The sequence below is a fragment of the Haematobia irritans genome, chromosome 4 (assembly GCF_050003625.1).
Source record: "Haematobia irritans isolate KBUSLIRL chromosome 4, ASM5000362v1, whole genome shotgun sequence".
NCBI classification, from domain to species: domain Eukaryota; kingdom Metazoa; phylum Arthropoda; class Insecta; order Diptera; family Muscidae; genus Haematobia; species Haematobia irritans.
The window spans coordinates 72,917,526-72,945,153 of NC_134400.1; the positions used below are offsets into that span (position 1 = coordinate 72,917,526).

The 27,628-nt window shown below is 37.0% G+C and overlaps 1 protein-coding gene across 1 annotated transcript in view; it reads left to right on the forward strand.

Annotated features, from left to right (window-relative positions):
- DIP2 (disco-interacting protein 2) overlaps window positions 1-27,628 on the forward strand; it is a 635,079-nt gene that overhangs the window by 318,235 nt on the left and 289,216 nt on the right. Inside the window, 1 exon segment of the mRNA XM_075305884.1 lies at window positions 21,213-21,550. Within this exon segment, the coding sequence (XP_075161999.1) occupies window positions 21,213-21,550 (338 nt within the window).

Below are 27,628 nucleotides of genomic sequence, written 5' to 3' on the forward strand. Positions count from 1 at the left end.
AAACCGCACACTAGATATGCTAGTGTTCTCGAGACGCCAGATATCACTCCTGATATCTGTTATAACGGGTCGCTGCCTGATAGGCGATTTTGCAAAAACTATTGGTGCGAAGTATAATGACTATTGTATGAGCTGTCATGATGCGGAGGAAAAGGAATCAATAAAACACCTCTTGTGTGAGTGTCCTGCATTTTGTGTAAGGCGTAAGCAAATTTTAGGGGCACATAGTTTCAGATTACTGGCGGACCTGGAAAACGTTAACTTAAGCAGTCTGCTAATGTTTTTGGAACAATCTGGTTGGTTCAACAGAAGAAAATAATCGAGAAGGTTCAACGGTTAAAACTAGAAGTGCCCATATGTAATAGGTACTTTTAGTTAATGTGGTATCACAATGGACTGAATAGTCTAATTGAGCCTGAATCTTAATCGGGCTGCCACTTTAACCTAACCTTAACCTAACCTACCATGGCCATACTCTTTCGTCCATTTTTCAGTCATAAGGAGGGCTCAGTGAATTTTTAAAAATATTTGAGGTCAAACGTTTCCGACAAGCGTTAGAATCCATTAAAAATTATAAAAAATTATAACAATTATTTATTTGACAAAATATCACAGAATTTTTTAATTTACATCCAAGACATTGAATTCGGATCACACCTAAAGAAGTGATGCAAATTCAGTGCAACGGCTGTTGAAATGGAGGACTTCCGTCCTATGACAAGCCCATGTTAAATTTATCGCTTCTGCGTCAATTTTGCACCACTTCCGGATCCAAAACGAACGTTTTCATTACTTTTTTGGCGACGTTTTTTTACTGGGTCATTAGAAGTTCGCCTAACAGCCTAAGTATACCTGGATCAACATTCAAAGTTGTCAGTCCATTTCATATCGAGCTCGGATGGACGTTATTTAATGCCCCTTCGATATATAGAAACGCGACGTTTGTGTATTCATTGATAGATAGTGGGCTTTCAATAAAGCCTGACTAGTTCATGTAATGCCGTTTCGAGAGCAAACTTCAATCGACGCTAGTTCTAAGATAAATATCTATCATCCTCTCCAGAGTCTTAAGTAGGAATGAGGATAAGCTGATTGGTTGGAAATCCTTCGCACTCAAGTGAGAGTCTTTTCCCGCTTTAGGTATGAAAACGACTTTTGTTTCCCTCCACTTTCCTGGAATATATGCTAAGTTGGTACTTCCTGTATATATCGCCGACATCCAGGGAATAATTCTGTCAGTCACTGCTTGTAACTCCGCCGGAGTAATTCCAACACGGTTTGAACGGTCCACAACTATTTAACGCCTATTTTATTCTAGATTCCGATACAATTTCCTCGATAGGAAATGACCGCTGAGCCACTGTGGCACCGCCACAACATGGTTCAACCGTCTGATTTCCAGGAAAATGTGTGTCCAATACCTCCAGCGTCTCCTCACTTGATGTTGCCCAATTGCCATCCGATGTTTTAATGAAACGTACAGCGGAGTGCAAGATATCGAACACGCAGTGAAGCGGATTACTAAGGCCTTCAACATCTCACTGAAAGCTGCATGCCCTAAAGGGAAGCCAAGGTTTCTCGACCATCATGGTGATCTACGGAGTTAAGTAATATGAGGAAATCCTGCAGCAAACTCTTTACCAAAGCGAAGTCCACCAGAGCTCCTGTGGATTGGGACGCTTACAAGAAGAATCTGAGAATCAAATCCCCCGGACCTGATGGAATTGCTCCGGCGGAGTTACAAGCAGTTACTGACAGAATTATCCCTTGGTTGACGGTGATATATAAAGGATGTATAAAGTTAGCATATATTCCAGAAAAGTGGAGGAAACAAAAGTCGTTTTCATACCTAAAGCAGGAAAAGCCTCTCACTCGAGTGCGAAGGATTTCCGACCAATCAGCTTATCATCATTCCTACTTAAGACTCTGGAGAGGATGATAGACATTTATCATAGAAGTAGCGTCGATTCAAATTTGCTCTCGAAACGACAGCATGCATACTCGAAGGGCACACACAAAAAAAAATTTTTCTGATTCAATCACCAAATTAATTGATCCAATTAATTTTTTAATTGAAATGTCTTCAATCACGAAAATGATAGTATCAATCACAGTTTTAATTGGACATAGAAAAAATTCTTGATTAAAAAATTAATTGATTTTTTTCAGCAAATTTCAATTAATTTTTTAATTGATCCAATTAAAAATTTAATTGATGTTGATTGCAAAACTCAATTAATTTATTAATTAAAAAAGGAAACTATTTTTAATTACTTTCTGAATTGGCTTAAAGTTTTTATTTGGATTAACAAATGATTGTTTAAAATGCATTTTTAATTAAAAATTTAAAACAAATCAGCACTTTTTTTAACTGAATTAGTCTTCCGAATTTGATTAAAAAGTTAATTGTATCAATTAATTTTTTAATTACAAATTTTAAAATTTTCAATCATTGACTTAATTTAATTAATGTTTCTATCATGATTAAAAAGTTAATTGTATCAATTAATTTATTAATTGAAAAAATTTTCAACTTCAATTAACTTTTTAATTGGAAATATTTTGGTGATATTTTTTTCTGTGCAGGTCACTGAGACCGCTTTGCTTGAACTAGTCAGCTTTATCGAAAGCTCACTATCTGTCAATGAATACACAATCGTGGCGTTTCTAGACATCGAGGGGGCATTCAATAACGTCCATCCGAGCTCGATACTAAATGGACTGGCAACTCTGAATGTTGATCCAGCTATACTTAGGCTGCTACACGAACTGCTAATGAGGAGACGTATTTCAGCCACACTAGGATAAGCAAACATACAGAGGTATGTGAACAGAGGCACTCCCCAAGGAGGAGTTCTATCACCTCTTCTTTGGAATGTTGCTATAAACAACCTTCTGGTTTCCCTAGGAAAACAAATGATAAAAGGGGTGGCATACGCAGACGATGTGGCTCTAGCAGTCAGGGGAAAATTCCCATCCACAAGCAGATATGTTATACAAAGATCCTTCCGGATGACTGAGAAATGGACGAAAGAGAATGGTCTTGGAGTAAATCCTGCCAAGACAGAATTAGTCATGTACTGCAAAGATCGCAAAACTCCCACGGTTAAGCCCATATCCTTAGGTGGTATTGAAATTCCCTTTGGTGAGTGTGCAAAATACCTTGGCGTTATTCTGGACAGGAAGCTTAACTTTAGGCTTAATATTTGCCGTGCAAAAAGGCAATAGGAAAAAAGTGGGGACTAAAACCAAAAATTGAGCATTGGCTATCAAACCTCTGCAACGAATACACAAGCGAATACATCAAGCACACGCCACACAATTCGAGCAGTAACTTCAGTGTCCATTTCTCAAACGAGTGAAATAGAAACCTTGCATATTGTGAACAAATAGAACCCAGTGAAGCAAGCACCCAACAATGTGAAGTATTCGAATGTAATCGGAATTCCAAATCCATTCGTTTTATAATTTCCATTTCTGTGTAGATGAAGTTATTTCGTTTTCTCAACTATAAGAGTATGCTACACACACATACACACCATTCCTATTTTGTTTATTGTTGGCAAATACAATAAAAAGCACAGACCCGCTCACAGCCTGCATTCATTGACTTCTGCCAATCAACTGATCGACGATTGTGTTTGTCTTTTGTTTGATAGTTACTTCGTGTCTCATACGAAGTTTCGTCGTTGCTAAAGCAAAGTATTCTATCTTCACTAAAAATGTTTTGATTTACTCGTATCGTGACGATTACTTCAAAACCAAAATATTGAAAAGAACTGTAAAACGATTCCTTTTGAATGTGATGGCTCTGCAATGCTTGACACTGTAATAGCTTTACAGTGGTTTTGTTTTATTCATTAATCGAAGTATTCGTGGAGTGTATTGCCTTCACTAGAACATCGATTACTTCGAATAGGCTTGTGCTGGCCTTTGTTGGCTATATACGGCAGTGGTTAGACCTATAATGCTATATGGTGTTGTAGTCTGGTGGCCGGCACTTCAGCAACCGACAGGTTTAGATAAAGTTCAGCATATGACGTGCTTGTGTATCTTAGGCGCATTCAGTAAGACAGGAACAGATTCCCTTAATGTCGTGCTGCATCTATTGCCTTTAGACATTTTGGCCAAACAGTCAGCTGCAACAACGGCTGTGCGGTTGCGCGAACTATCGCTGTGGTCGGAAAAATGTACGGTCACAGTTCGGTCCTCAAAATAATGTCAGCTGTGCTTAACGTAGTGGATTACACTCTGGCGAAACCACTTTTCGACAAAAAGTTTGAAACTCTAATTCCCAACAGTGAGGCGTGGTGTACACAGACCCCGGGCAATAGAAGATATATAGATTTCTACACTGATGGCTCCAAATTGGATGGTCAAGTGGGTTTCGGAGTATATTCTAAAAATCTGGAACTTCGAATAGCAAAAATATTACCTAATCACTGTAGTGTGCCTGTGTCTGGCCATAGGAACATACCGGGGAACTGCGAAGCGTATGAGTTAGCAAGGCTAGGAACTACCTTACATATTCCAGGGGAACTAGAATCTGTGGTACGTCTCTGGCTACCTGCAAGCTCTTACTGCGTGAGAAGGCTGTCATGATTGCAAATGTTCGAAGGGAGAATTGCAAGGGTTGTAACGACACCAAGCAAATATGGCCCCATTTAAACTTGAACCGCTCACTAGATATGCTAGTATTCTCAAGACGTCAGATACCACTCCTGATATCTGCTATAACGGGTCGCTGCCTGATAGGCGATTTTGCAAAAACTATTGGCGCGAAGTATAATGACTATTGTATGAGCTGTCATGATGCGGAGGAAAAGGAATCAATTAAACACCTCTTGTGTGAGTGTCCTGCATTTTGTGTAAGGCGTAAGCAAATTTTAGGGGTATATAGTTTTAGATTGCTGGCGGACCTGGAAAACGTTAACTTAAGCAGTCTGTTATTGTTTCTGGAACAATCTGGTTGGTTCACCAGTAATAGAGAAGGTTCAGTGGTTAAAACTAGAAGCGCCCATATGTAATGGGAACTTTTAGTTAAATGTGGTATCACAATGGACTGAATAGTCTAATTGAGCCTGAAACTTAATCGGGCTGCCACTTTAACCTAACCTACAACGGAGTTATTGGATGCTAGTACCTTCCGTAGTCTGGAAGCCTCGTACGAATTCTCAATACTGCTGCAGTAATCATTCCAAGAGTTATGCTGAACTTTTTCAGTTCTCGCTTGTATCCTCTCAGATTCTTCTTGTAAGTGTCCCAATCCTCAGAGCTCTTGTGGTCTTTACTTTGTTAAAGAGCTTCCTGCAGGATTTTCTCATAACTCCGTAGACCACCATGGAGGTCGAGATTTCACCCTTGGTTTCCCTCTAGGGCATGTAGCTTTCAGTGAGATGTTGAAGGCCTTAGTAATCCGCTCCACTGCGTGTTCGATATCTTGCACAGTGCTCATATTTGTCTCTGGTATTGCCGGTATCATCATATTGAACGATTCCCTATACTTATTCCAATCAGCTTTCCTAACATTTGGCGGAAATATGGTTTTGGTGGCATGAACATCAAATTTGAAACCGATGTAGCGATTATCTGTGAAGTTGACTTAAAACCTGCCACTCAAATACCATTTCATCCAGTTCTTGCTAGGCCAAGATGACTTCCAAAACCTGTTACCTGTTTTTAGTGACGAAGGTTGGGGCATCTCCCTTATTACAAACTACCAAATTAGTACGCAAAATAGAACTCTCCTATTGTATTAATGTCACCACTTCCCCATATACTATGATGTGCATTTACATCGCTTCCAATAATGAGTTTTGTCTTTGTTTTCAATGACTTTCTCAACTAAATTGTTAACGGCACATGGAGGCATCTCCCTATCATGTCCTATGTAGACCGAAGAAACCCAATAGTTGAATTTAGCTATTTCTAAACTGGCTACGACAGTGTTTGCATTGCACATTGAAGGAAGGAGAAACAAGTTAAGCTCGTGTTTAGCAACTATACAGGCTCGATTTACATCTTTACCAGTGTGCTGAAATAGTTTGAAGCCCGTAGTACTTAATTCACAGATTTTGTTTCTAAAACATATGGTTCGTGAATAAGAACTATATCTATGTCCCCTTTCACCAAGAGAGCTTTTAATGCAGCACAAGCATCCTTACAATGGAGAAGAATTATCTGGAAAAACCGTAGGACCATTGAGATTTTCAACAACCGTCATAGCAGCCGTTTCAATCGAATCATCAAGTATGCCCTCTTCACAGATCTCGATGACTCTCGCAATAACCATTGGTTCAACTTTGGTGAGTTTTGAGGCAGTAGAAACCTCCTCCCGCATACGGTGTCCATCCATGTCAGCATCTTTGGTATCTTTCACCATTTGATTACTTTCACCAGTTCAATGGCCCACATTTACATAGAACACGTTCCTGAAACCAACCATCCGAATATCGAATTTTGAGCCATTGGTATGCCGTCGTGGTTTGGCATAACTCCACCTAGAATGAGTTTAGGATACACGTCGGCTCCGAAAACTAGTGATAACAGGTTGGCTGATAAGTCCTCGGTCTTATAAAGAAAAACACATTTTTTTTGTCAAATTTCGTTTTTATTATTCAACATAGTTCCCTTGAAGAGCGATACAACGATTATAACGACCTTCCAATTTTTTGATACCATTTTGGTAGTACTCCTTCGGTTTTGCCTTAAAATAGGCCTCAGTTTCGGCGATCACCTCTTCATTGCAGCCAAATTTTTTCCCTGCGAGCATCTTTTTGAGGTCTGAGAACAAGAAAAAGTCGCTGGGGCCAGATCTGGAGAATACGGTGGGTGGGGAAGCAATTCGAAGCCCAATTCATGAATTTTTTCCATCGTTCTCAATGACTTGGGGCACGGTGCGTTGTCTTGGTGGAACAACACTTTCTTCTTCTTCATATGGGGCCGTTTTGCCGCGATTTCGACCTTCAAACGCTCCAATAATGCCATATAATAGTCACTGTTGATGGTTTTTCCCTTCTCAAGATAGTCGATAAAAATTATTCCATGCGCATCCCAAAAAACAGAGGCCATTACTTTGCCAGCGGACTTTTGAGTCTTTCCACGCTTCGGAGACGGTTCACCGGTCGCTGTCCACTCAGCCGACTGTCGATTGGACTCAGGAGTGTAGTGATGGAGCCATGTTTCATCCATTGTCACATATCGACGGAAAACTCGGGTGTATTACGAGTTAACAGCTGCAAACACCCCTCAGAATCATCAACACGTTGTTGTTTTTGGTCAAATGTGAGCTCGCGCGGCACCCAGTTTGCACAGAGCTTCCGCATATCCAAATATTGATGAATGATATGTCCAACACGTTCCTTTGATATCTTTAAGGCCTCTGCTATCTCGATCAACTTCATTTTACGGTCATTCTAAATCATTTTGTGGATTTTTTTTGATGTTTTCGTCGGTAACCACCTCTTTCGGGTGTCCACTGCGTTCACCGTCCTCCGTGCTCATTTCACCACGCTTGAATGTTGCATACACACAAAAAAAATTTTTCTGATTCAATGACGAAATTAATTGATCCAATTAATTTTTTAATTGAAATGTCTTCAATCACGAAAATAATAGTATCAATCACAGTTTTAATTGGGCATAGAAAAAATTCTTGATTAAAAAAATAATTGATTTCATTAGCAAATTTCAATTAATTTTTTAATTGATTCAATTAAAAATTTAATTGATGTTCATTGCAAAACTCAATTAATTTTTTAATTAAAAAAGGTCAATATTTTCAATTACTTTCTGAATTCGCTTAGAGTTTTTATTTGGATAAACAAATGATTGTTTGAAATACATTTTTAATTAAAAATTAAAAAAAATCAGCACTTTTTTAACTGGATTAGTCTTCCGAATTTGATTAAAAAGTTAATTGTATCAATTAATTTTTTAATTAATAATTTTAAAATTTTCAATCATTTAGTTAATTAACTAAATGTTTCTACCTTGATTAAAAAGTTAATTGTATCAATTAATTTTTTAATTAAACATTTTAAAATTTTCAATCATTTACTTAATTAACTTAATGTTTCTACCTTGATTAAAAAGTTAATTGTGTCAATTAATTTATTAATTGAAAACATTTTCAACTTCAAGTAACTTTTTAATTGGGAATATTTTGGTTATATTTTTTTCTGTGTACCAATCAATTATTGTTGATTTCCCTTGGGCAGAGTTCGGAAACTCATTATCAAGCCAAGTTTTTGCTTCCACCGCATTTTTCCCCTTCAGAAAACAGTATTTTATCAAAACACGAAATTCCTTTTTTTCCATTTATTTCACAATAAGACGCTCCTTCACAAAATCTCATAATATAGAAATAATATGCATTTAATACTAGCGACGCCATCTATGTGTCAGACCGGGGACTTATCAGCCAACCTGTTACATAAAGTTAAATGATGTCACCAAGAAAGACAGGTATCCACTTCCACGCATTGAAGGCACGTTGGACACACTAGCCGGGACAACATTGTTTTCCACGCTTGATTTGCAAAGTGGATATTGGCAAGTAGAGATCACAGAGAAAGACAAAGAATATACAGCTTTTGGTGTTAATGACGGTCTTTGACAGTTCAGTGTAATGCCATTCGGGCTTTGCAATGCTCCGGCGACCTTCGAGCGATTAATGGAGCGGGTACTAAAGGGTTTGCATTGGAAGTCCTGCTTGATATACCTCGACGATATCATAGGTTAGGTTAGGTGGCAGCCCGATGTATCAGGCTCACTTAGACTATTCAGTCCATTGTGATACCACATTGGTGAACTTCTCTCTTATCACTGAGTGCTGCCCGATTCCATGTTAAGCTCAATGACAAGGGACCTCCTTTTTATAGCCGAGTCCGAACGGCGTTCCACATTGCAGTGAAACCACTTAGAGAATCTTTGAAACCCTCAGAAATATCTCCAGCATTACGATATTATAGTTATGGGCAACACGTTTGACGAGCACCTTAAGATCTTGAAGGATTTTATACAGCGACTGTCACCCGCTGGTCTACGAGTTAACGCAAAGAAGTGTTCCTTTTTCCAACGGGAAGTTAAGTTCTTGGGTCATCATGTGACAGCAGAAGGCATATCCACCGATAAAGGCTGTGAGAGATTGGCCACGACCACGAAATCTCCATGAATTGCGCAGTTTCCTTGGTTTATGCACCTACTACAGGCGATTCGTACCAAATTTCGCCAGCATCGCCGCTAGCCTACATAAATTAACCCAAAAAGCTCAGAAGTTCCAGTGGAGTGAAGAATAGGAAGAGTCACTTCATCATCTAAAAGAGCTTTTATGTTCAGCTTCTGTCCTGGCATATCCTATTCCTTGTGAAAATTTTGTTTTGGATACAGATGCTAGCGCGTACGGAATTGGAGGTGGGTTGTCCCAACAGATAGATGGTAAAAATAAGGTAATAGGATACTTCAGCCTAACGTTGTCCAAGCCCGAAAAGAATTATTGCTTAACGAGAAGAGAGCTGCTTGCTGTCATCGAAAGTGTCAAGCATTATCACAAATACTTGTATGGAAAGAATTTCTTGCTCGGAACTTATCATTCAGCTCTACGATGGTTGCTCCGATTCAAGAATCCGGAAGCTCAACTAGCACGTTGGATAGAAAGACTCCAAAGCTATTATCTCAGTATCGAGCATAGAAAAAGTGGCGAACACGGCAACGCGGACGCCTTGTCACGACGACCTTGTAATGTCGAGTGCAAACACTGCTCGAAAGCTGAACATAAGGAGGAGATTTTGGCTGTTGCACGTCGAATCTGGAGTGGACTGGCCAGCAGAACAGCGTAAAGATCCCATTTTGAGCAAAATTATTTCGGCAAAGGAGGAGAATAAGAAACCCAGCAAGAAAGACATCGCAGCCAAAAACCCACTTATGAAATCATACTGGGTTGGATGCCAGAAATCAATTTCTGAATGTGTGGCCAATTGCGAGAAGTGCATTAAGGCGAAAGGTCCGAGACGAAAAAGTAGAGATCATATGAAAGAGTATAGGCCAGGAGCTCCATTTGAAAGGATAGCAATGGACGTTGCAGGCCTTTTCCCAGTAAGTGATTCTGGAAACCGATATGTCCTTGTGGTCATGGACTACTTCAGCAAGTGGCTAGAAGTTTATGCTATTCCAAACCAAGAGGCGAAGACGATTGTGGAAGTAGTCGACAAGAGCTGGATATGTCGCTACGGTGTGCCATCCGAGTTACACTCTGACCAAGGAAGAAACTTTGAATCAAAGAGATGTGTGACTCCCTTGGTATCAAGAAAACTAGGACTATGCCATTATATCCACAGTCCGATGGCATGGTAGAAAGATTTAATCGTACTCTGGAGGAACATCTTCGAAAGGTGGTGGACAACGAGACTGGGATGAGCATATACCAAAGTTTTTGCTGTCTAATAGATCTACATGATTCTACGTCACAAACACCGGCCAAGGTTCTATTCGGAATGGAATTGAAGTTGCCTCGAAATTTGATATTCGACGTTAAACCTAATGATCTCGCCATGGAAGAAAACAGTAGGTTAGGTTAGGTTAAAGTGGCGGCCCGATTAAGATTCAGGCTCACTTAGACTATTCAGTCCATTGTGATACCACATTAACTAAAAGTACCTATTACATATGGGCACTTCTAGTTTTAACCGCTGAACCTTCTCGATTATTTCCTTCTAACCAGATTGTTACAAAAACATTAGCATACTGCTTAAGTTAACGTCTTCCAGGTTCGCCAGTAATATGCCCCTAAAATTTGCTTACGCCTTACACAAAATGCAGGACACTCACACAAGAGATGTTTAATTGATTCCTTTTCCCCCGCATCATGACAGCTCATAGAATAGTCATTATACTTCGCGCCAAAAGTTTTTGCAAAATCGCCTATCAGGCAGCGACCCGTTATAGCAGATATCAGGAGTGATATCTGACGTCTCGAGAACTCTTAGCATATCTAGGTGCGGTTTAAGTTTAAATGGGGCCATATTTGCTTAGTGTCGTTACAACCCTTGCAATTTTCCCATCGAACATTTGCCATCATAACAGCCTTCTCACGCAGTATGAGCTTGCAGGTAGCCGAGGGCATACCAACAGAATATGTAAGGTAGTCCCTAGCCTCGCCAACTCATCCGCTGAGAGATTTGCGGCAGTCGATGGCCGTTTTCGAGTTAAGGAACACAGAGTTCAAGGATTTTTTTGCAGATTGACTGTCTGTATATATTAATGCCAACATTTTTTGGAACATTACTTCTCAGCCACTTTGCCACCTCTCTTATTGCTAATATTTCAGCCTAAAAAACACTACAGTGATTAGGTAATCTTTTCGCTATTCGAAGTTCCAGATCTTTAGAATATAATCCGAAACCCACATGTCCATCCAATTTGGAGCCATCAGTGTAGAAATCTATATATCTTTTATTCCCCGGGGTCCGTGTACGCCACGCCTCACTATTGGGAATTAGAGTCCCAAACTTTTTGCCAAAAAGTGGTCTCGCCGAAATGTAATCCCCCACGTTAGGCACATCTGGCATTATTTTGAGCACCGAACTGTGACCGTAACTTTTTTCCGACCACAGCCATAGCTCGCGCAACCGCACAGCCGTTGTTGCAGCTGACTGTTTGGCCAAAATGTCGAAAGGCAATAGCAGCATGACATTGAGGGAATTTGTTCCTGTCTTGCTGAATGCGCCTGAGACACACAAGCACGCCATACGCTGAACGTTGTCTAAATTTGTCGGCTGGTGAAGTCCCGGCCACCAGACTACAACGCCATATAGCAGTATAGGTCTAACCACTGCCGTGTATAGCCAATGCACAATTTTTGGTTTTAGGCCCCATTTGTTTCCTATTGCCCTTTTGCACGAGTACAAAGCTACGGTGGCTTTTCTCGCCCTTTCTTCAATATTAAACATCAGCTTCCTGTCCAGAATAAAGCCAAGGTATTTTGCACACTCACCAAAGAGAATTTCAATACCCCCTAAGGATATGGGCTTAACCGTGGGAGTTTTGCGATCTTTGCAGTACATGACTAGTTCTGTCTTTGCAGGAATTACCTCAAGACCATTATCTTTCGGCCATTTCTCAGTCATCCGGAAGGATCTTTGTATAACATATCTGCTTGTGGATGGGAATTTTCCCCTGACTGCTAGCGCCACATCATCTGCGTATGCCACCACTTGTATCCTTTCTTTTTCTAGGGAAACCAGAAGGTCGTTTATAGCAACATTCCAAAGAAGAGGTGATAGAACTCCTCCTTGGGGAGTGCCTCTGTTCACATACCTCTGTATGTTTGCTTATCCTAGTGCGGCCGAAATACGTCTCCTCATTAACAGTTCATCTAGCAGCCTAAGTATACCTGGATCAACATTCAGAGTTGCCACTCGATTTAATATCGAGCTCGGTTGGACGTTATTGAAAGCCCCCTCGATGTCTAGAAATGTTACGATTGTGCATTCATTGACAGATAGTGAGCTTTCAAAGCTGACTAGTTCATGCAAAGCGGTCTCAGTATACCTGCCCTTCGACTATGCATGCTTTCGTTTCGAGAGCAAACTTGAATCGACGCTAGTTCTATGATAAATGTCTATCATCCTCTCCAGAGTCTTAAGTGGGAATGATGATAAGCGGATTGGTCGGAAATCCTTCGCATTCGAGTGAGAGGCTTTTCCCGCTTTCGGTATGAGAACGACTTTTGTTTCGCTCCACGTTTCTGGAATACATGCTAAGTTTATACATCCTTTAACATATATATATCCTTCCACCAGGGGATAATTCTTTCAGTCACTGCTTGTAACTCCGCCGGAGTAATTCCATCAGGTCCGGGGGATTTGAATGACCCAAAGCTATATAACGCCCATTTTATTCTAGACTCCGATACAATTTCCTTGATAGGAAATGACCGCTGAGCCACTGTGGCACCGCCAGAACATGGTTCAACCATCTGATTTTCAGGAAAATGTGTGTCCAAGTACCTCCTGCGTCTCCCCACTGGACGATGTCCAATTGTCCTCCGATGTTTTAATGAAACCTGGAGCGGAGTTAGATGCTAGTACCTTCCGTAGTCTGGAAGCCTCGGACTATTCTCAATACTGCTGCAGTAATCATTCCAAGAGTTATGCTGAGCCTTTCTCAGTTCTCGCTTGTATCCTCTCAGATTCTTTTTATAAGCCTCCCAATCCTCAGGAGCTCTGGTGGACTTTGCTTTGTTAAAGAGCTTCCTGCAGGATTGCCTCATATTACCTAACTCCGTAGACCACCATGGTGGTCGATTTTTTCCCCTTGGCTTCCCTCTAGGGCATGCAGCTTTCAGTGAAATGTTGAAGGCCTTAGTAATCCGCTCCACTGCGTGTTCGATATCTTGCACAGTGCTCATATTTGTCTCTGGTATTTCCGGTATCATCATATTGAATGATTCCCTATACCTATTCCAATCAGCTTTCCTAACATTTGGCGGAAATATGATCTTTGAAGTACGAACAGCCAATCTGAAACTGATGTAGCGATGATCTGAGAAGCTATGTTTTCTCAAAACTTGCCACTCCGATATCTTATCATTCAGTTCCGGAGAGGCCAATGTGACGTCCAACACCTCTTGCCTGTTTTTGGTGACGAAGGTTGGTGCATTGCCCTTATTGCAAACTACCAGGTTACTACGCAAAATAAACTCTATTAGCGACTCTCCCCTTGCATTAGTATCACTACTTCCCCAAATACTATGATGTGCATTTGCATCGCATCCCATTATGAGTTTTGTCTTTGTTTTCAGTGACTCCTCAACTAAGGTCTTAACGGCAAAGGGTGGCATCTCCCTATCATGTCCCATGTAGACCGAAGATACCCAGTATTTCTCTCGGTATAGCCAGTATATCTCTAGACTGGCTACGACAGTGTCTGCATAGCTCAATGAAGGAAGCGGAAACAAGTTTGGTTCGTTTTTTAGCAATTATACATGCTCGATTTATATCTTTACCGGTATTATGCAAACGTTTGAAACCCGGAGTGCTTAATTCACAGATCTTGTTCTTATATATGTATGGTTCTTGAATAAGAACTATATCTATGTCTCCTTTCATCAGGAGAACTTTTAAGGCAGCACAAGCGGCGTTACAATGGTGAAGATTTATCTGGAGGAACCGTAGAACCATCCAAATTTTCAACTACCGTCACATCAGCCGCTTCAATTGAGTCATCAAGGGCTTGCTCTTCACAGATCTCGGTGACTCGCAACAATCCGCGGTTCAGCTTTGGTGAGGTTTGAGCCTGTAGGGACTTCCCGCATACGATGTTCGTCAATGTCTGCAGTTTTTATGTATCCTTCGGGTTCGCAAGATTTTTCTTATTCTAACTCTACCGGAGGCTTGTCCGTTTCGGAATCCTTTGGCTGATCGCTTTTGTATACCTTCATATGGATATCATGAAAGCCATAACTTACACGTCCTTGGGTGTGGGCTAGATGTGGCTGCGACTCTATGTTTAATATAAACACCGCATGTCGTCTTGGTCCATCAGCCTCATCCAAATCGGCGGTTGGAAGATCTGGGTTACATTCCTTTAGTCTGTTTAGTATTGACTCAGGATAAGGAGGATTTGCAGGTATCCATGGTTAGGTTAGGTTAGGTTAAAGTGGCAGCCCGATTAAGATTCAGGCTCACTTAGACTATTCAGTCCATTGTGATACCACATTAACTAAAAGTACCTATTACATATGGGCACTTCTAGTTTTAACCGCTGAACCTTCTTGATTATTTTTCTTTGTTGAACCAACCAGATTGTTCCAAAAATATTAGCAGACTGCTTAAGTTAACGTTTTCCAGATCCGCCAGTAATCTGAAGCTATATGCTCCTAAAAGTTGCTTGCGCTTTACACAAAATGCAGGACACTCACACAAGAGGTGTTTAATTGATTCTTTTTCCTCCGCATCATGACAGCTCATACAATAGTCATTATACTTCGCGCCAATAGTTTTTGCAGGTATCCATGCCGGTATGTCTTTTCTATCGACTAACTCCAAACCGGCACTTTCCCAAACTTCACCAATTAGCATCAAAGCAGCTTTAAAGCAATTCTAGACCTCTGGTCCGCAAATGCTATTAACTTAAATCGTCCTTGAAACCATCCAGCATCTTTCCGCCGAGGACTTGGTCCGGGAAACTTTTTTCGCATCTCTGAGTAGACACATCGCGTTCTCAATTTCACCCCATTTTTGCTTTAGAACTATACCGTCCAATGCTCCTTTATTAATGATAGCCATCTTTGATCCCGTTTAGAGGATGGCAGTTCATCCGGTGATCGCTTCCTTTTGCCAGCTTCAAGAATTCCTTGAGCCCATTTTAAGGAATCGCTTTGCTTAGCCGACAACGTGCTTGGGTCGACAGATCCTAATTTCTTTAGGATAAACAAAGCATTTCTGCGTTCTTAGCCGCACACAAAAAATTTTTTCTCTGATTCAATCACCAAATTAATTGATCCAATTAATTTTTTAATTGAAATGTCTTCAATCACGAAAATGATAGTATCAATCACAGTTTTAATTGGGCATAGAAAAAATTCTTGATTAAAAAATTAATTGATTTTTTCAGCAAAATTCAATTAATTTTTTAATTGATTCAATTAAAAATTTAATTGATGTTGATTGCAAAACGCAATTAATTTATTAATTAAAAAAGGTAACTATTTTTAATTACTTAGTTAGATTGGCTTAGAGTTTTTATTTGGATTAACAAATGATTGTTTGAAATACATTTTTAATTAAAAAAGTAAAAAAAAAATCAGCACTTTTTTTTAACTGAATTAGTCTTCCGAATTTGATTAAAAACTTAATTGTATCAATTAATTTTTTAATTAAACATTTTAAAAATTTCAATCATTGGCTTAATCAACTTAATGTTTCTATCACGATTAAAAAGTTAATTGTATCAATTAATTTATTAATTGAAAAAATTTTCAACTTCAATTAACTTTTTAATTGGAAATATTTTGGTGATATTTTTTTCTGTGCGGTATGTCTTTTCTATCGACTAACTCCAAATTGGCACCTTCCCAAACTTCACCAATTAGCATCAAAGCAGCTTTAAAGCAATTCATAGACCTCTGGTCCGCAAATGCTATTAACTTATATCGATTGTTAATAATTGGTTCTACTGTTCAACCCGCAACGAAAGAAAGGAAGAAGATCAATGATGTGGTATATCGCATTCAGAAGGATGACAGCCCAAGGTCAAAGATGAAAGTCGTTCACCGGAAACGTTTGGCTCCATACGGAACGGGTTCTGTGCCTGTTCTGGACGAACAGGCTTAAGCGGGAGGCAGTGTTACGAATTTGATATTTCTAGATTTAAGTTTTTTCAAATTAGTTTTCGTTAATTTAAAATTTCAAATTGCAGCGGTCAGATTACGTCATCACATTCAAAATCATCTCTTTATTTTCTAGTGGTTTCCTAAACATATTTTGTGTTTTTAGTTTCACAATCATTGTAGTAACCCCTTTTGTTTTGTTGGCTATTGTTATTGTTGTAGTAATATGAGCGACAGAAGCGACCAAGTGATTGTTCTAGATAGTTGTAGGCAAGACTATGAACATAATCTGATGTGCAACATTTGCCGGCTTCTTATAGAATGTTCTAGATGGTTGTAGGCAAGACTGTGAGCATAAGCCGATAAATATGTGCGACATTGCCAGATAAAGATGTGCGATATCTGCTTATCCATTAATCTAGATGGTTGTAGGCCAGACTATCCAGAACGTTCGAAATCGTCATATCTCGTATATAAACCCCTGGCGAAGGGAGCTGTCAAGTCTGTCGTAAACTAAAAGGCAAACAGTACACAACGTAGAGCAAATAAGAGAAACTCAATTAAGGGAACAAATTGTAGATCGTCGTTATTTGAAAAGTGTGTTTTAATTATCGGGTTATTAAACACGCCTCAATATAAAAATGTAACAATATCATTTGGGTGTTAACATCATCATGTAATATTGTGCAGTTGGCAACACCATCAGTGAAATAAGTTGGAGTTCACAACTAATTGGCAATATTGATGATACATGGCAGATTAGTTGACAGTTGACTTGATAGTTAATAAATAAATAAAAATACATAAATAAGGTTACTTTTGTGTTTAGTTTTCTCAAGTGGCTTAGTTTTTTCGCCGACGAAACAAATTCTTTCATTTCATTTCTTTTAACTGGGAGAAGGTTAACATAGGTTAGGTTAAAGTGGCATCGGGCGATTTAGTTTCAGGCTCACTTAGACTATTCAGTCCATTGTGATACCACATTTACTAAAATTACCTATTACATATGGGCACTTATAGTTTTAACCGATGAACTTTCTCGACTATTTTCTTCTGTTGAACCAACCAGATAGTTCCAAACACATTAGCAGACTGCTTAACATAAGTTAACGTTTTCCAGGACACTCACACAAGAAGTGTTTTTAATTGATTCCTTCTCCTCCGCATAATGACAGCTCCTACAGTAGTCATATTTGATTGGTGTCGTTACAACCCTTGCAATTCTCCCGTCGAACATTTGCTGTCATAACAGCCTTCCCACGCAGTAGAAGCTTACCAAGGGCATACCAATATGTAAGGATCCTAACCTTGCTAACTCATCCGCTTCGCAGTTCCCCGGTATGTTCCTACGGCCAGACACCCATATTAGGTGAATATTAGAGGTCTGCACAATTCCATTTGTAATTGCAGAGTTCACGTGTACTTGCTAAATGAGTACATCTATTTGAGAGAGTCGCAAAACAATTGGTACACATTTTAATGAACACCAAAAGCCACGAGTAACTTCTTGTTGCTACTCTGATGTCTTCACTACCAACAAACACATATTCCTCTTTCTCTCTTATTGAAGTGTACTTAGAGTGATCACGTCGAGTATGTTGCGAGAACAAAACTTCATAGAGTACTCCATGTACCACGTGCAGTTTCAGAAATAGAAGAAAACAGTTACTCTTCATAATATATGTTTTCGGATTGATATAAAGAACGGCAAACGTTAAGGTAAGTGTGTGACATACATAAATATATGAAATATGTGACATACATACATATCTATGATTAATAATAATGGAAAGTTTTGCTTCGCAAATAACTGAGAAATACTTGTGGTACCACGTGAAGTGAAGAGAATCCATGTTGTACTTTTTCTCAAGTACTTACATTTTTATTGTTCCTTTTTTTTCGGAACACATATTGTTTCGGATAAGTACTTGGTGGTATTTGACAAGCAAGAGTTCTCTTCACTTCACTACTTGCGCTCTGAGAGAAAGACAGTGTATGTACTATATTCGACAGCGAATTGCATACATGTAGTGAAAAGTTATTCGATGCAGACCTCTAGTGAATATTGTACTGTTCAGCCATCTCGTTGAGAGATTTGCAGTCGATGGCCGTTTTCGAGGAACACAGAGTCCAAGTATTTTATTGCAGGTTGACTATTTGAGTATATATTAATGCCATCTCTCTTATTCCTAATATTTCAACCTGAAATACACTACAGTGATTAGGTAACCTGTTCTCTTTTCGAAGTTCCAGGTCTTTAGAATATACTTCGAAACCCTCTTGTCCGTCCAGTTTGGAGCCATCAGTGTATAAATCTATATAACGTTTATTTCCCGAGGTATGTGTGCACGAAGCCTCACTGTTAGGAATTAGAGTTTGAAACTTTATGTCGAAAAGTGGTTCCGCCAAGGTGTAATCCACTACGTTTGGCACATGTTGTATTATATTGAGGACCGAACTGTGACCGTACCTTTTTTCCGACTACAGCGATAGCTCGCGCAACCGCACAGCCGTTGTTGGAGCTGACTGTTTGGCCAAAATGTCTAAAAGCAATATATGCAGTATGATCTTAAGGGAATCTGTTTTTTTCTCGTCCTTTCTTCAATATTAAGCTTAAATAACTCCAAGGTATTTTGCACACTCACCAAAGGGAATTTCCATACCCCCGTAAGGATATGGGCTTAACTGTGAGAATTTTGCGTTCTTTGGGATTAGACCATTATCTTTCGCCCATATCTCAGTCATCCGGAGAGCTCTTTGTATAATATCTCTAATTGTGGATGGGAATTTTCCCCTGATTACTATAGCCACATCATCTGCAGGAAGCACATATATTATTGGATACTGCCGAAACATTAATATGTTTGTTTTATGTGAACATATTATATGTTTGGAAGCATTTTGAGCCCAAAAATATTATATTCTTGGAAGAATTTTTCACAAAGACGATTGTGCTCATCCCCTAACATACTCGTAATTTTCACTTCCACGAAATATTTTAGTTCTTGGCACCTGTTTCTGTAATACAAATAATGTTGAAGAAATTATTCACTTATATAAATTTTTTAAATTTTACCTTTCGCCTGCACGGAAAATCGAACCGAGGACCATACAGTTTGTAAGCCAACACACTATCCACTGGGCTACGTAGCTGTTATAGTCACCAGTTGATAATTATCGTTATAAGTTACATTTATATAGCATAGTTTGCAGCGCCCACGAGCCCATGCAAACATAACATTATTTAACAGAAACATACATTTTTTTGCCACGTGGAGCAGTGGTTAGCATGTCTGCCTTGCATGCAAAGGGTCGTGGGTTCAATCCCTGCTCCGAACGAACACTTTTTTTTTTATTTACACATTTATATTTATACTATATTAAATTTTTATAATGAAACTTCGAAATGTGGGTTATTAAAGATTTATAGTCAGTAACAGTGCTTGATATAAACGAAATTGACTGATTTTTGGATAAAATATTTTTTTATTGCAAAAATAACAATTTTGTAACAAAAAACTGTTTTTGGTACAAAACTTAAAAATTTGGAAGGAACTCAAAAACTCTACCAAAAGAGGAACGTGGAGTCGAGTATAAACATACATAAATAATTTTATAATATAAACATAAATTTATTTAGGCGTGAACAGTTTTTTACTAGCATTTAACACCATCGCTCTAAAATGCCTCTTATTTTTCTTTAATAATTCATTTTAAAGAAAATGAACTTTTTAAATTGTCCGTCAACTCCTCGTGGACTACTTATTAATAAAGAGGAACTAAACTTTGTTTTTATACATTTTACTGTGTAATTTTTCACTATTTCCTCCTTATTTCATTTTACTGTCCCAACTCTAAAAAGAGTATAGTGCCCTTTCGTTATTTTTATGAAGACCCCTGCTTTCTTTTAACGAACCAAGAAAAAAATTGTGCCCATAATGCCAAAATGATAAACAAAACACATGTCCACACATACATAAAATGCTGCTCTCAAGGCAACAACTTATGCTATTTGTTTTTCAAATGTCTATTCTCTTGGTTCCGAATGTCTATTCTCTTTATTCAAATTAAATAATATTTAGACTTAAGCATATCAAATTTGTGGTCTTATCATAAAACAGTTTTCCGAAACAATATACAAGCGGTTTCACAGAAAATTTTCTCTTTTGATTCTTTCGCTGTGTTATGTTGATATCTTTCGGCAACTCTCCCGGTTTCCATCTCTATTTCTTTCTCTATACTCTCTCTATCGCTTTGAATAAAATATCACAACATATGTATGTTTAGTCGAAATTTGTAAATTTATATATGTTGGCATTCACACATATGATTTTTATGAAACATTCATACCCCAAACATAATATATTCTAACATATTAACATAGATGTCCCAAACATTTAGTGTTAGTTTAGGAACATTACATGTTTGCACTTAAATATATTGTGTTTTAAAATTTTTCCCGAGACATATTTTGTTTATATCGGAACATATGAAAAACATATTTTTCTAACAGTGTGTTATATACTAGTGTGAGCAACAAATGTTAGGACTTATTAACATTTTCGAACAACTTTGGGATAAGTAGATCTCGTGTTAACAAATTTTAAATGGTTATTATATTTTATATAAGTTGTTGGAGTTTTTTATTTAAATGGATCATATCTGGTGCAATATGTTTGCTTATAGGAAATTAAGTTTTAAATGGCCACATTTCATGACTGAAAGAGCTTGTTATTATCCATAATTTGTAATTAAAAATGGTTAATTTTTTTACCAATCATTATATGTATTGCAATTAATTTTAATAAAAAAAGAAGAGGTGTTTGTGTATATTTTTTGTTTTCTCTCAAAGTAATTGCATATTTTGCTAATCTTTTTTCAGTTTCATTACTGCGTGGTATGGGTGCATGTTCAGAGGTCTTGTTCCCTTGCCGATTGAACTGCCTCTATCTAGTTCGGACACACCACCTCAACAAGTTGGTTTTTTGTTAAGCTCATGTGGTATAACAGTTGCGCTTACATCGGAAGCTTGTTTAAAGGGTTTGCCTAAATCAAGTACTGGGGAGATTGCAAAATTAAAAGGCTGGCCCCGTTTACAATGGTTTGTAACTGAGCATTTACCCAAACCCCCAAAAGATTTCGTCGTTGGTAATGTTCGCATTGAAGATAAAACAACTGCATATATCGAATATACTACTGATAAAGAAGGAAGCGTTATGGGTAAGTGTGTTTAATACATAATTATTCTGTATATAAAATGGTATACCCAAATGAACTTTAATTGGATCTCAACCAATTCCCGTATATTTTTCTATCATTGAACAGAAAAGAGGGTGTAAAAAATATATGTTTGTAACACATGTTTTTAAGTGCGTGTACATAATGCTATACATTACATTGTTTGGGACATATATTGGGAGCGCGAATTAGTAATGCGGGTGGACAACAGATGGCGTAGTTCGGTATAGTGCCCTTTCGTTATTTTTTATCAAGATTCCTTTGAAATTTTCCATGTATTTTTCACTGTTTTAATTTCCGTTGTGTTGAAAATGTGGCTCACTCCTCGAACAACTCGATTTGTTTTGACGCCACAAAAAGAAAAAAGATGACAATGTAGTTAAAGAAACACATTTTGTGTGTGTTAAAAATGTTAAACATATTTGTCTCAAGCGTCTTTTTTATATCAAAACATACAAGAAACATTATTTCTTCCGTGTACGAAATTTATATTTAGCTATTCTTTTTGGTTTAGCGCAACTATTCTTTTCTCGAGAGATTGATGAAAAGGAGTTATAAAAAGTGTCAAAAGTATACAGCAAGGCTCTTGTCTGCACAAGCTATGATTAGTATGTCATTGGAGTTATCAAAACCATCGTAAACCAGATCTGTAACCAGTTAATGTGAATAACAAGATCCGTTACGGCTAGCAATCTTACAATACAATGGTTTCAATAAAAAAGAATAAATAACAAGTAAGTAAAGTAGAAAGTCGGGCGGGACCGACTATATCATACTCTAAACCACCCTTACTGAATTAGTAATCATAAGCATTTGTGGGGTAACATTGATATAGGTCTGGGAGATAAACCGCAGTTGCATATTTAAGAAAATTAAGGGGTACATGTTTATGGGTGCTTTGTCTCAATCTGACTATAGCTCATAGTCAGCGTTGCCAGGGAAAATGTTCGGTTTACCCTACAAGGACAAAAAAAGTTCCCTACAATATTTTTCGTTAAATTTAAACAAATTTTACAAATCAAAAATGGTACTAAGTACTTTATTATCTTAAAACATGAAAATGCAACGAATATAACCTAGAACATAAATTTGTATTACCAATTTGTATTGCCAAAGTTGGTAGAGTTCTACCAAAAATAGTCATTTTTTTTAATCTCTATAGAAATAAAATTTTGGAAAAAGTTTCTATAAACAATTGTTTTTTAAGAAATTTTCTATAGAAATAAAATGTTGATAATAAATTCTATAGAAATAAAATTTTGAGAAAAAATTCCATAGAAATAAAATTTTGAGACAAATTTTTATAGAAATAATATTTTGAAAAAAAATGTTTATAGAAATACAATTTTGAAAAAATTTTCTATAGAAATACAATGTTTTCTATAGAAAAAATGTTGATTTGTGGTAATTTGTGGTAATCTTCAAATTTTTTTTGGCACGAGTGGTAACTGTTGTTACCATAAATTGTCAAGCCTTGCCGGCTTCTAATTTCCTCCTCTAGAGCCACCAAAATGTAAAAATTATTACAAATTGTGTTGAGTGAAAATGTCCCTACATTGTACAAGACGCTAAATATTAGAAAAAACCTACATATAGGGAATTTCCCCTACTTCTTTCTAGCAACACTGGCTGTAGTTGATATTGCACCTACGGAGTTAGTATGCCACTAATATTGAGTCCATTATTAAAAAAGAGAAAATCGCTCAATTATTGTGGGTAATAAATCCAAATTTGTAAAAATTGAGCACTATTCTTATGTAATAGCTACAAGTACGTATAAATACGATAGGTTAGTAAATCAAAATTTGAAATGTGAGTAACATTGGTTAATAAATAAGAGTATTAAAGGGTGATACGGTCAAAATTTGGTCAAGGGAAAACGCGTGTAAATCGGTGAAATCGTTTATTTAAAAAATCAAATTAAATTTTTTTTTTCAAGTTCAATTAGTATAAAATTCAGGAAAAATATTCAGTTAGGCTTTCGCATTTCCAAATCTGAAATGCCGGGCCTCACGCTTGACACCTGCCATCAGATTTTGTACAGCCACCTTGTCCACCTTCTTCGCCGCAGAAAGCCAATTTGCCTTGAACTGCTGCTCGTCCTTAGCAGTTTTTTTGGTCTTCTTGGCGGAACCTAACGCTTGACAATAGCCCAGTATTTCTCAATTGGGCGCACACAAAAAATTTTTTCTCTGATTCAATCACCAAATTAATTGATCCAATTAATTTTTTAATTGAAATGTCTTCAATCACGAAAATGATAGTATCAATCACAGTTTTTATTGGGCATAGAAAAAATTCTTGATTAAAAAATTAATTGATTTTTTCAGCAAAATTCAATTAATTTTTTAATTGATTCAATTAAAAATTTAATTGATGTTGATTGCAAAACGCAATTAATTTATTAATTAAAAAAGGTAACTATTTTTAATTACTTAGTTAGATTGGCTTAGAGTTTTTATTTGGATTAACAAATGATTGTATGAAATACATTTTTAATTAAAAAAGTAAAAAAAAAATCAGCACTTTTTTCCGAATTTGATTAAAAAGTTAATTGTATCAATTAATTTTTTAATTAAACATTTTAAAAATTTCAATCATTGACTTAATTAACTTAATGTTTCTATCATGATTAAAAAGTTAATTGTATCAATTAATTTATTAATTGAAAAAATTTTCAACTTCAATTAACTTTTTAATTGGAAATATTTTGGTGATATTTTTTCTGTGCGGAGCTCTGGCGTGTTGGGAGGGTTCTTGTCCTTGGGAACCACCTGCACGTTGTTGGCCGTGTACCACTCCATGGCCTTTTTACCGTAATGGCAAGATGCCAAATCCGGCCAAAACAGTACGGAACAACCGTGTTTCTTCAGGAAAGGCAGCAGACATTTATTCAAACACTCTTTCACGTAAATTTCTTGGTTGACAGTCCCGGAAGCTATGAAAATGCTGCTTTTCAAGCCACAGGTACAGATGGCTTGCCAAACCAGATATTTCTTTGCGAACTTTGACAGTTTTATGTGCTTGAAAATATCTGCTACCTTTCCCCTTCCTTTTGCCGTATAAAACTCCTGTCCCGGAAGCTGCTTGTAGTCGGCTTTGACGTAGGTTTCGTCGTCCATTACTACGCAGTCAAACTTCGTCAACATCGTCGTGTACAGCCCCGGGATCGCGCTTTGGCCGTCGTATTTTGTTTATCATCGCCATTTGGCCAACTTTGAGTACTATCGGTTGATAAATAAGGGTTTTATAGCTAAATCTATAAAAATCGGGCGGTACATATATGGGAGCTATAGTTAAATCTGAACCGATTTCAATGATTTTTTGCATATATAGTTAGTGCTATAGAAGATTATATTTAGCCAACTTTGAGTAAGATCGGTTGATAAATAAGGATTTTATGGCCAAATTTAGAAAAATCGGGCGGTACATATATGGGAGCTATAGGTAAATCTGAACCGATATCGATGACTTTTTGCACATATAGTTAGTGCTATAGAAGATTATATGTAGCCAACTTTGAGTAAGATCGGTTGATAAATAAGGGTTTTGTGGCCAAATTTGGGAAAAATCGGGCGATATATATATATATATATATATATATATATATATATATATATATATATATATATATATATATATATATATATATATATATATATATATATATATATATATATATATATATATATATATATATATATATATATATATATATATATATATATATATATATATATATATATATGAGAGAGCTATATCTAAATCTGAACCGATGTGAATTAAATATATATATATATATATATATATATATATATATATATATATATATATATATATATATATATATATATATATATATATATATATATATATATATATATATATATATATATATATATATATATATATATATATATATATATATATATATATATATATATATATATATATATATATATATATATATATATATATATATATGAGAGAGCTATATCTAAATCTGAACCGATGTGAATTAAATTTTGCAGACTTGAAGGGCGATGAAAAAGATTATTTTTTGCCAAATTTGGTGACGATCCATTTGTAAAAAAGCGCAGCGTAACCCCATTTGTCGAAATCGGGCGATACATATATATGGGAGCTATATCTAAATTTGAACCGATTTCTTCCAAATTCAATAGCGTTCGTCCTTGTACCCAAAGAACTCCCTGTACGAAATTTCATCAAAATCTGTTAGTAATTGCGACCGGAATCCTGTGAACAACAAATACATGGACAGACGGACGGACACTAAGCGCTAGATCGACCCAGGAGGTGATTCTGAGTCGATCGGTATATATTTTATGGGGTCTAAAATCAATATTTCTCGTAGGCACATTTTTTGGCAGATCAAACTAATTATACCCTGACCATTATGTGGTTTAGGGTATAAAAATATAACTATAAGTCATAATCATAAATTATAACTCGAACGTCAAAAAGTTTTTCAGCGGTGGATTATCGCACCTCAGTAATGCTGGTGACATTTCTGAGTGTTTCAAAGCTGTGGTGGTTTTACTGCAATGTTCACGCCCTTCGGACTCAGCTATAAAAAGGGGGTCCCTTGTCAATGAGGTTAACATTGAATCGGGCACCACTCAGTAAGAAGAGAGAAGTTCACCACTGTGGTATCATAATGGACTGAATAATCTAAGTGAGCATGATCCATCCATGATCGAGTAATGGACCGGTGAATTGGCCTCTGCGTTCGATTTTTTTTGTAGGGATACCTGAAGTCATGGATAAACCAGCAACGATTGACGCTTTGGAAACCACTATTCAACGTGTCATTGCTGAAATACGCCCCCAAATGCTTGATAAGTTGCTCGAAAATTGGACCTCCAAAATGACTTCTGTGCAAAATAGGCGAGAGCAACTACATTTTAGAGCTCGACCGAAGCGGTTTTTTTTTTGTAATTGAAGAAATTTGGTTTGTTTTAGTTCAATATTACAATATTTTTTTCACCAAATGCATAAATAAAATAATAAAAGGTAATTCAGTCCAGTTGTTTGATATTATAAGAAAAAAAAAAGGATTTTTTATTCAACGGTTGGACAATTCAATATGAAATAAATTATTCAAAAAGCTTCGGCTTCGGTTAATCGGCTTCTTGACGCCGAAGGCCGATTCGTGGCTGATTATCGATTTTTGGCCGAATGCCGAAGCCGATGCTTCGGTCGAGCTCTACTACACTTTACTGGCACCTCACCAAATCGCTTAAATTTCAATTATGTTACGTAGTTTGGTGTGTTTATTACAGCAAAATAAAATTTTTGGATCGGAAGTACCCGGGCCTTGAAAAATAACGTGTAAAAGGCCATTCAAAATTTTGATATATCTCAGTCACTTATTAAATCTGAACAAACTTGGTGTCGTTGTAAAGTTGGTCCCAAGTGCTATTAATCCCAAAAAATCTAAATATATACTAAAGTTTATGAGATATAACAAATTAAAAATGTTGACCTTAATGTTGTGAAAATCTGTATGTATCATAAAATTCCTAACAAAAATAAGTGCGTACAGCAAAATACATAATTTTACCAACGGGCCAAATATCTATATTTTTTGTATATATTCAGAATAAAACCTAAATAACTTTGCTTAAACTTAAACTATGAATTATACCTTAAATGAAAGGGCAGAAGATGTTCTTTAATATGCAGGAAGAAAAGGAGGTCATAATCGGAAGGAAGTTTAAGATACTTTAAAATTTTCAAAAAATATGGTCAAAAGTTTTATTATTTTGTTATATCTCATAAAGTACAGTAAATATTTACGAAAAGTTTTTTATAATTAAGAGCGCTCGGGATCAGCTTTACAACGACATCAGATTGTATAATAAATGACTGAGATACAGCAAAAGAATGACCATTACGAGGTTATTTTTCAAGCCCCGGGTACTTGCGAGCTAAAATTTGTTAGAATCAGAACACCGAAATACAGAACATACTTGAAATTTGGGCGATTCGGTGAGGTCCAAGTAATGTGCAGTTAAGCCACATGTCCTGTTTCAAAGA